Source organism: Gekko japonicus, unplaced genomic scaffold (genome assembly GCF_001447785.1).
Source record: "Gekko japonicus isolate JY-2015 unplaced genomic scaffold, Gekko_japonicus_V1.1 scaffold2050, whole genome shotgun sequence".
Taxonomy (NCBI): Eukaryota; Metazoa; Chordata; class Lepidosauria; order Squamata; family Gekkonidae; genus Gekko; species Gekko japonicus.
This window is the reverse complement of record NW_015167113.1, coordinates 296,604-306,190: the sequence shown is the minus strand read 5'-3', so window position 1 is coordinate 306,190 and position 9,587 is coordinate 296,604. Positions and strand designations below refer to the sequence as shown.

Sequence of the window (9,587 nt, the reverse complement as noted above, 5' to 3'; positions counted from 1 at the left end):
CTTCGTGCCCATCTTGGGATGGAGACCTGCCGCAGAGAGCCACAAGTCAGTCAACCCACTGTTGCCATTCCTGGGGCGACAGCCCAATCTTCTCCAGGCAGCAGGTCTCACCCGGCACACGCACACCTTCACTGCAGGGGCCCGACAGGACTAGTCCACATACATCTTACGAGGGGGGGGGGAAGGCAGACCCCCCCACACTCCTCCTCGCCCCCCTAACAGGCTCAACAAAGGCAAAGACTGGCAAGCAGGGCCTCCCTTCCCTACAGTCCCTCCGTTGTCTCCATCAGTGCGGGGGCCCCGGGCGGGCCTCTTTCCGGTGCACCCGCTGGTGCTTGCTGAGGTGGTGCTTCTGGACAAAGCACTTGCCGCACTCCGCGCACGGGTAGGGCTTCTCCCCGGTGTGGTACCGCTGGTGCCTCACCAGGTTGGGCTTCTGGCTGAAGCGCTTCCCGCACTCCCCGCAGGGGTAGGGCCTCTCACCGGTGTGGATGCGCTGGTGGATGGTGAGGGCCGACCACGAGACGAAGCCCTTCCCGCACTCGTTGCAGATGTACTGCTTCAGCTCAGGGGCGGGCGGCTTGGGGACCTCCGGCTTCCAGAAGACGCCCTTCTTGGTCTGGGACAGAGCCTGCGGCCGGGTGCCCGGCTCCACGATCAGGACCGGCTGCCCTTCCGCGTCGCTGGGGGGGCTCAGGAGATCGGGGGGCAGGGAGAGCCTCCGGCCGCTCGCCAGCAGGGAGCCCCTCCACTCCCCCAGGCTCCCCGGCGGGCTGAGCGGAAGACCCCCCTTCTCGTCCGTCGGCCCCATGGCCGGGAGGTCAATCCCCACGTGGCCGGCCCGCTGGTGAACCGTGAGGGCCCCCTTGGTGGGGAAGCTCTGCCCGCAGGCGTGGCACTGGAACCCCCTCTCGGCCAAGTGGGTGCGCTGGTGCTTCACCAGGTGCTGCTTCTGGGTGAAGCCTTTGCCGCACTTGGGGCAGGCGTGCGGCCTCTCGCCGCTGTGGTAGCGGAGGTGCCGCAAGAGGTTGGGCTTCTGGGTGAAGCTCTTCCCGCACTCGGTGCACGGGAAGGGCTTCTCTCCGGTGTGGATGCGCTGGTGGATGCTGAGGGAAGACCACCAGGTGAAGCCCTTGCCGCACTCGCTGCAGATGAACTTCTTCACCCCCCGCCGCCGCTGGCCCTTGGGCCTGGCCCCCCAGCCGAGCCCTGCCCGGGCCTCCTCCCGCTGCCGCGCCACCGTCTCCTTGTAGGCCTTCTTCAGCTCCTGGAAGACCAGCTGGCGGTGGTGGGCGTGGAGGCGCCGGTGCAGCCGCAGGACAGCCTTGTTGCTGAAGCCGCGCTGGCACTCGGGGCAGGCGTGGGGGCTGGGCCGGGCCCGGAGGTGGGTCCGCTGGTGCTTGGCCAGGTGCTGCTTCTGCCGGAAGCTCCTCTCGCAGCGGGCGCACTTGAAGGGCCGCTCCCCGGTGTGGTTGCGCTGGTGGCACAGCAGGTTGGGCTTCTGGCTGAAGCGGCGCCCGCAGGTCTTGCACTTGAAGGGCTTCTCGCCGGTGTGGGTCCGCTTGTGGATGTTCAAGGAGGACCGCCAGGCAAAACACTTCCCGCACTCCTTGCAGGCGAAGCTGCCTTCCGCCGCCGCCGCGCACGGCCTTTGGCCCGCCTTGCCTTCTCCCACCCGGAAAACCACCACCTTGTCATACAGGCCTCCTCCCGCCGAGTTCTGCCCCAGCCTCTTGGTGTCACAGCTGAGACGGTCTCCGTGGCCAAAGTCTTCTCCGTCAAGCAAGAGCCCTGCCGGGGATGGCTGCGTCTCCGCCGCTTTGTGGAGTCGTGACAAACTCCTCCTCCTCCTCCTCCTCTCGACTCGCAGGCCGTTGCATCCAGCCGACTTTCTGGGGGCTCCGTTGGGTTGCTCTGCGTCTCCTTCCGGAGGAGGCTCCTTCCTGATTTGGGCCATGGCTAGGACTCCTGTAAGGTCAAAGCACACACATTCTCAAAGGGAGCAAAAGAAGGACCCGTTACGAGACTCTGACACAGGACCCCACGGGCAAAGCCGCGGCCACTGCCCAAGGCGGACTGGGCTGAGCACCTGACCGGCAAGCCCAGCCCACAGGGAGCCGCAGGGCAGAGGGGCAGTAGTGTGGTGTGGCGCCTAGAGTGCTAGACTAGGACTAAATATTTGTTCTGCCGTGAAACGCACTTTGGGCTGCTCCTCTCTCAGCCTAACCCAGGGGAGTTGAACTCATTTGTTATAAGGGCCGGATCTGACATAAATGAGACCTTGTTAGGCCGGGCCACGTGTGTCATAAAATGTAATGCCAGGTAGCGGAGATATAAACTTTTTATAAAGGACACAAGCACAAAGGGTTTTTTTTACTTAAAATAAAAACATGCTTAAAACATTAGCACTCTTGCAATATTTTGTTTAATTAACAGTGTCTGATAGCTGACGCCTCTTGCTCTGGATTATTGCATCAGAATGTCTGTGCTGTTGCAATCTTGAGTATGCTGTTCAGGTGTGTATCTGTAAGCGGCAAACCTACAATGATGCAGCAGCAGCAGAACTGGAAGAAGAAGCAGAAGACAGCCAGTTCCACTGTGGGCCTGATAGAAGCCCTCCGGGGGCCTGATCTGGCCCCCAGGCTGCATGTTTGACACCCCTGATCTAACCTATCGCACAGTGTTGATGAGAGGATAAGATGGAGGGAGGGGAAACCAGGCAAGCCACTCCGGATTTGGGGTGAAAAAGCAGAATCAAAGTGACCAATATGACTCCCGGATGTAGGGCTGGGTCTTGGGACTCCCGCCCACTCAGACTGACCAATGGACTCTCTTCTGCTTAGAGCAGGGGTAGCCAAACTGTGGCTCAGGAGCCACATGTGGTTCTTTCACACACATTGTGTGGCTCCCGGGAGGCTCTCCATCTATTTGTTCTCTTTCTTTCTGTCTCTCTTCCTTCATCCGTTCCCCATCTACTTGCTTTCTTTGTTTCTCGCTCTCTTTCTCTCTTTCTTTCCACCTCTCTCTCTCTTAGACACATAAGAGCAAACAAATAAATATCATTGGACAAATAAAAATCATTATCAATATCTGCTTTTACTCCTTTTGTTATTGTTTTTGGCAGTCTCATTTAATGTTAATAAAAGGTCAATTTGCATGTTTTCCGATAAAAACGTGTAATATTTGTTCATGTCTTGTGGCTCTCAAGCATCTGACGTTTATTCTGTGTGGCTCTTACGTTGAGCAGGTCTGGCCACCCCTGGCTTAGATGTTTCCTCCAGGGGAGAAAGAGGTCCTTCGCGGGCAGCTCCTCTTTGCCAGCAGAAGTCCTCCTCCACTGACGGGATGCACCGTGGAAGGGAGGCCCTGGGTCCCACCCATGATCCATCAAGCCTCAAAGACGGCACTTTTCCATCTAGCTTTTCTGAATGTTCAGCTGATGACTGGCATTCACTTTCCACTGCTCAAGAGTTTCTGCTCAGGAGCAGAACAGCCACATTCGAACCCAGGAGCCCCTTAGAGGGCAACAAGGTTTTTGAGCTCAAAGTTTCCAGGGAGGCCAAGGTTCCTTTCGTCAGATAACGCAGCTGCGCACACCCCAAAAATCTCATTGGTCCCTTAGGGGGTACTTCAGAAGGCAGACTCTCTGACAGACCATAGATTCCAGGTAAAATCCCTCCCCAAATCCCCCCTCCAGAGCCCAATTTCCTGGGCCAGAGTTGGCAACCCTGACACTCCCACCTTTTTTTTAACACCCCACCTGAGGAACTTCACAGGTTTGCAAGCAGTGTTCCCTCTAAGCTGAGTGAGTGTGAGCTAGCCCACAGTTTTTTAGCCTCTGGCTCACACATTTTTGTCTTAGCTCAGGAAGGAGGGCTCCAGAGCAAACTAATTCATGCAGCAGCCCAATCGCTCACTCACAGCTTTAACGCCAGTAGCTCACAAAGGAGAATTTTTGCTCACAAGACGCCACAGCTCAGAGGGAGCCGTGCTCCTGATCAATGTTCCCTCTGAGCTGAGATAGTGTGAGCTAGGTCACAGTTTTTTAGCCTCTGGCTCACACATTTTTGTCTTCGCTCAGGGAGGAGGGCTCCAGAGCAAACTAATTTATGTCGTGGCCAAATCACCTGCTCACAACTTTAATGCCAGCAGCTCACAAAGCAGAGTTTTTGCTCACAAGACTCCACAGCTTAGAGGGAGCCTTGCTTGCAAGTGATGTCTTTTGGGTCATTTTGGTTGGCTCTCGTAAAAGGAATCACACAGATTTATATCCACACAGTGACCTGCAAGAAGTTAATGAACCAACCTCCTACCTCCTATTAAAACAACACATTTTAAAAGATTCACCCTGGCCCAGGGACATCGGGATTCAGACGGCTGAAGCCTCCAGCAGTTCTCCTTCTGTCCCCCGGGGGGGGGGGGTGTTTGGCCGGCTGGTGGCAGTGGAAAGATCCCGGAGGCCTACGACAGGGGAGGGTGCCATGACTGACCGCCAAAGCCCAGATGCCCAGCCCCGTCTCGTGCACCCAAATGAGTGCAGAGGAAACAAAAGAGTCAAGGCCGGCAGGAGCCAGAGAGCCGCTCGGTCTCTGTTGCCCCACTCCAGCTACACCCGAGGGATTCCCACGCACCTGAGCCCACGTCCAGGGGGGTCTCCTTGGCTCCCACCTCTCTGAGGGTCCAGAGGCCGACTTCTTCCATCGGCTCCATCCCTTACGATGCTGGATCACCTGGCAAATGCAGACGCAGGGGTTAGTGTGCGGGGAACCCTCCATCCCCCTCCCCATTTCTTCAAGGCAAGAAAGGAGGGGAGGGGCCAGCCCAGAATGTGCACCAGCGGAGAGCAGTGTTCCCTCTAAGCTGAGTTAGTGTGAGCTAGCTCACAGTTTTTTAGCCTCCGGCTCACACATTTTTGTGTCAGCTCAGGAAGGAGGGCTCCACAGCAAACTAATTTCTGCAGTAGCCAAATTGCTCACTCACAACTTTAATGCCAGGAGGGAGGGGCCAGGCCACAGCTAAGCATCTGCCTGGCAAGCAGAAGGTCCCCAGTCCAATCCTGGCTGCTCTCAGGCAAGGTGGGCTGAGAAAGGTCCTTCCTGGCCTGCTCCCAGGCAAGGCTGAGTGAGACGGACCGAGGCTCTGACCCAGCAGAACGGACTGAGGGAGGAGCAGAGTGCTGGGGGGGGGGGCAGACCTGAAGGGGCGTGAAGCAGGACAGTGGAGCAGAGACAGCAAGGCCCACTGTGGCGTCCTCACTTATTGGGGAGACGGTTTTACCTTTAAACCACCCTCTGTGGACATAAACTTGGTAGATTTCTGCTGCCACCAGGAATTAAAAATTCCAAATCTCTCTTTTGGTAGAATGACCCAGGGTCTGGGCACTTCAGAGGACTATGTGGCCCTGAGGAAGGACTGTTCTGATTTCTGGGATACGTTTAAACAAAAAATGATTTATTTAATAAAGAACAAAATAGGTTTCTGGTTATTTTGAACTGTTGCTGATGAAAAGAACTTGTAAATATAACTGGCAAAGCTTGGTGTCACAAACAGTCTCTCAAACTCCCCAAACTCCTCTCTGACAGGCGTAGACACTCAGTCTAATCTCTCTCTCTCTCATCTATATAGCCACACAGGCTGAACTATTTGTCTTATTCACACAGAATAGACTCAGTCTCTCATAGTCACACAGACTAAACTGTTTGTCTTATTCACACAGAATAGACTCAAAAACTCCCATAGTCACACAGACTATGCTCCCTCTTCCAACTCCACACACAGAAAAACTCTCATAGACACCCCTCCTCCCACACTCTCAGTCATCAGCCAATCACCTCACACTTGTCTACCTCTATCACTCTTCTTACAGTACTGCAGTCAAACTAAACATGTAAAGAAACACACACACCAAAACTTGAAATCATTACACCCACGTTTCAGGTGGGGCAGCCAGCATGAAGACTGCCGCAGCCTGAGTGGCATCAGTCGCACTAGAGGAGAAATGAGCATCCGGGAGACACAACCTGGGCTGGGGGGGGGGTGAGGCAGGAAGGCCAAGAGCCAGCCACAGAGTTGTCACCTCCCTGGAGACCCTGTGCCTCGAGTCAGGCACAGAGAAGCACACCTGGGTACTGCGTTCCCTGACCCAAAGACCCACCTCTTGCACTCCTGCCCTCGACCAACCACCTCACTCTCATATCCGAGGCGGGGGGGGGCCTTCCTCCTCCCTTGCCCCTCTTACTCTTCCAGATCCAAGCCCCAGACCCTCCCTGCAGTAAGCCCTCCAGGACTACACCATAAAGAGCCAGTTTGGCGTAGTGGTTAAGTGCGCGAATTCTAATCTGGGAGAACCGGGTTTGATTCCCCACTTCTCCACATGCAGCCAGCTGGGTGACCTTGGGTCGGTCACAAGTTCTCTCAGAGCTGTCCTTGAAAATGAGCAGTTTCTGTCAGAGCTCTCTCAGCCCCACCTACCTCCCAGGGTGTCTGTTGTGGGGAGGGGAAGGGAAAGGAGTCTGAAAGCCGCTCTGAGACTCCCTTGGGTAGTGAAGGGCAGGGTATAAATCCAATCTCTTCTTCTACTTGGGCAGGGCTGGGAAAGCATGTGTGCCCCCCACCCCACCCCACCCCAACCGCCAGCCATGTGTTGCAAACAAAGGCACGGGGCTCAGATTACAGTAGCTGGCAGCCTCCACTCCCATCATGATGGCCGGCAAACACCAGCTGCAACTTTCTCCCCCTCCTCAAGGCCTTTGACAGCTGTGCAACTGGCAGAAATTCAGCAGGTGCAGCACAGAGAGGGCCGAACTTCACCTACTGGACTGTGTCTGCCATGCCGTTGCCAGAGACAGGAAGCCTCCTCGGACACGGGAGCATCCTGGGAAGATGGCTCTCAGCCACTGGGCGGACGGACCCTGCTTGCTTCTGCATCTTAAAAGGTAAAGGTTTCCCTTGCTCGAAAGCCAGTCGAATCCGACTCCAGGGTTGCGGTGCTCATCTCTGTTTCCAAGCCGAAGAGCCAGCGCTGTCCGAAGACGTTTCCGTGGTCATGTGGCCGGCATGACTAAACACCAAGGCGGACGGAACGCTGTTCCCTTCCCACCAAAGTGGTACCTATTGATCTACTTGCAATTTCTTGCTTTCGAACTGCTCGGTTGGCAGGAGCTGGAACTAGAGACGGGAGCCCACTCCGTCTTGCGGCACCCGGGTCTCAAACTGCTGAACTACCGACCTTCCACAGCCTGCAGTTCAGCGTCTTAATCACTTGAGCCACAGCAGCATCTTAAGTAGCCACAAAACATGGGAGAACACGGACAGGTGTGGCTCTTCACACAGGCCAGCACCCGTTCCCATCTGCCTGTTGGAAGGCCAGGCAAAAGGCACCCAAGGTCCCTTCCCAAGGACACACCCCCTCCCACCCTGCCCTCCTCCTTCAATCTCTGCTCTGTCAACGAAGAAGGGGGGGCTGGCTGGCTTCAGGTTTTACTTTCCTGACTGTGCCTGGCTGCAAGAATACAGCAGCAGCAGCAGCAGCAGAAGAAGAAGAGATTGGATTTCTACCCCATGGCCCTTCACTACCCAAAGGTGTCTCAGAGCGGCTTACAAACTCCTTTCCCTCCCCCTCCCCACAACAGACACCCTGTGAGGTAGGCGGGGCTGAGAGAGCTCTGACAGAAACTGCTCTTTTTCAAGGACAGCTGTGCCAGAACTGTGGCTTGCCTGAGGTCATCCAGCAGCTGCAAGCGGAGGAGTGGGGTATCAAACCCGGTTCTCCCAGATTAGAGTCCACGCACCTCCCCCCCCAATCTAGCTGAGTAGAGATTGTGTTTTTTTGATAGCTGAACGGATTAAAGAGAAATCATGCCAACATCAACAGCCAAAAACAGATTGGTCTGAATCCCTCCCATTGCATTCGTCCATGCCTCCGGAATTCTGTTGCCGTGGCCTGGGAAAAAGGTGTCTGGACTTCTCCCTTCTGCGCCCTTCTCAGTTGGAAACTGCTCCTGAGGAGGCGAACCACTGGGAGTACGCGGAAGGAACAAGGCATGTTGTGGAGGAAGGGCAGGTCAGAAGCTCCCAACCCCCCTTTTAGCCGTTTCTAGAAAAGGACAATTTCTCATTCCTCACCCCAGACAGCAACAAGGCGTTCTGTCATGCTGGCACCGGACAGAGCACGTCATGGTTCAGGACACTTTGCTCTCCCGCAAGGCTCTGACAGGCTCCTGGGCTGCGTGTTCTTCAGCAGAGAAGAGAACTCTCCAAAGCACACTGGTGCTCCTGCCCTCAACCACTGGCCGTTTCAGCCACCAGCCTTGCAAGGAAGGGCATCCTGAAAGGTCCCCTGCCTTTCCTGTACGGCAGCAAGAGGCCACCTGCCATCCCCGGGCCCAGGGGCCTGTCAGGGGGGAAGCCAAGAACAAGCAGCCACATAAGGCCATCAGAAGAGCCCGGCCAGATCAGAGCGGTGGGGGTCCGTCAGTCGCCAGCCAGGTCCCCTGCAGGGCTAAGAAGCAGGTATGGAGGGCGAGGCCTTCCACAGAGGTTGCCTCGCAGCAGCTCTGGGATGCAGAGGCTAAGTGCCTCTTAACGGGGAGGTTCCCTTTAGTCACCGTGGCCAGGAGCCACAGACAGACTTCTCCCCTGCGAATGTGACTAGTTCCCCCTTTAAAGCTGTCTATGCCTGTGGTCAGGGGCTGCCTGGGTTTTGGTTTTACTTTTTTTCCCAGCACAGCACTCCAACAATAGAGAGCCAGTATGATGTTGTGGGTTAAGTGCGTGGACCCTAATCTGGAAGAGCCGGATTTGATTCCCCGCTCCTCCACTTGCACCTGGCTGGATGACCTTGGGCAAGCCGTAGTTCTGATAAGAGCTGTCCTTGAAAAAGAGCCGTTTCTGTGAAGAGCTCTCCCGGCCCCACCTACCTTCCAGGGTGTCTGTCTGTTGTGGGGAGGGGAGGGGAAAGGAGACTGTCAGCCGCTCTGAGACTCCCTTGGGTAGTGAAGGGCCATGGGGTATGACCCAATCTCCTCTCCTCTTCTTCTTCTTCTCTCCCAGGCACACAAAGAAGGTGCTTGATCTCTCCACTGATCTGTCCAGCCTACAAGGGCAGCAGGCGAGCAGAAGACGGAAACGGCTGGTGGGCGGGGCACACTCCAGTGGCAGGGAGTTCTCTCCCGCGCAACAACAGCCCTGCGAGGTAGGTAGGCCAGCCTGAGCCTAAGGTCACCCGGCCAGCTTCCACGGCAGGAGTCCTCCAGTCCCTCCGCCCCCTACCGCGCCACACCGGCTGCCGACGGCAGAAGCAAGTGCGGGGGGCGGGGGGGCGGTGGCTGGAGCTCCCGCTGCAGGAGGGGCCAAGAGGCGGGCGTGCAGGAGCACCGGGAAGGGGAGGGGCGCTGGCGGGCGTCGCGAAGGCTGCCTGCTCCCGGAGGACCCTCTCTGCTGGCTCTCTCCCACCGCCCCGGACCAGGAGCGCTCCCAAAACCGGGGAAGCTGGCAGCCTCCCCGCCCCCAGGCCCCCGGTCCCACCAGAGGAGAGGGGCTCTTTCTCCGTCCTCAGCCAGCCCCCCTCCCCCCCCCCGGGCAGGTCT

At 56.8% G+C, this 9,587-nt stretch overlaps 1 protein-coding gene across 1 annotated transcript in view; it reads right to left on the bottom strand.

The window, feature by feature from the left end:
- Positions 1-212: 212 nt before the first annotated feature.
- ZNF775 (zinc finger protein 775) overlaps positions 213-9,587 on the bottom strand; it is a 25,844-nt gene continuing 16,469 nt past the window's right edge. The window contains exons 6-7 of the mRNA XM_015412958.1: positions 4,632-4,712; positions 213-1,968 (exon numbers count right to left, since the gene is read on the bottom strand). Of these exons, the coding sequence (XP_015268444.1) occupies positions 287-1,968; positions 4,632-4,712 (1,763 nt within the window). The 3' untranslated portion in view covers positions 213-286. The remainder of the gene's footprint in view (positions 1,969-4,631; positions 4,713-9,587) is intronic.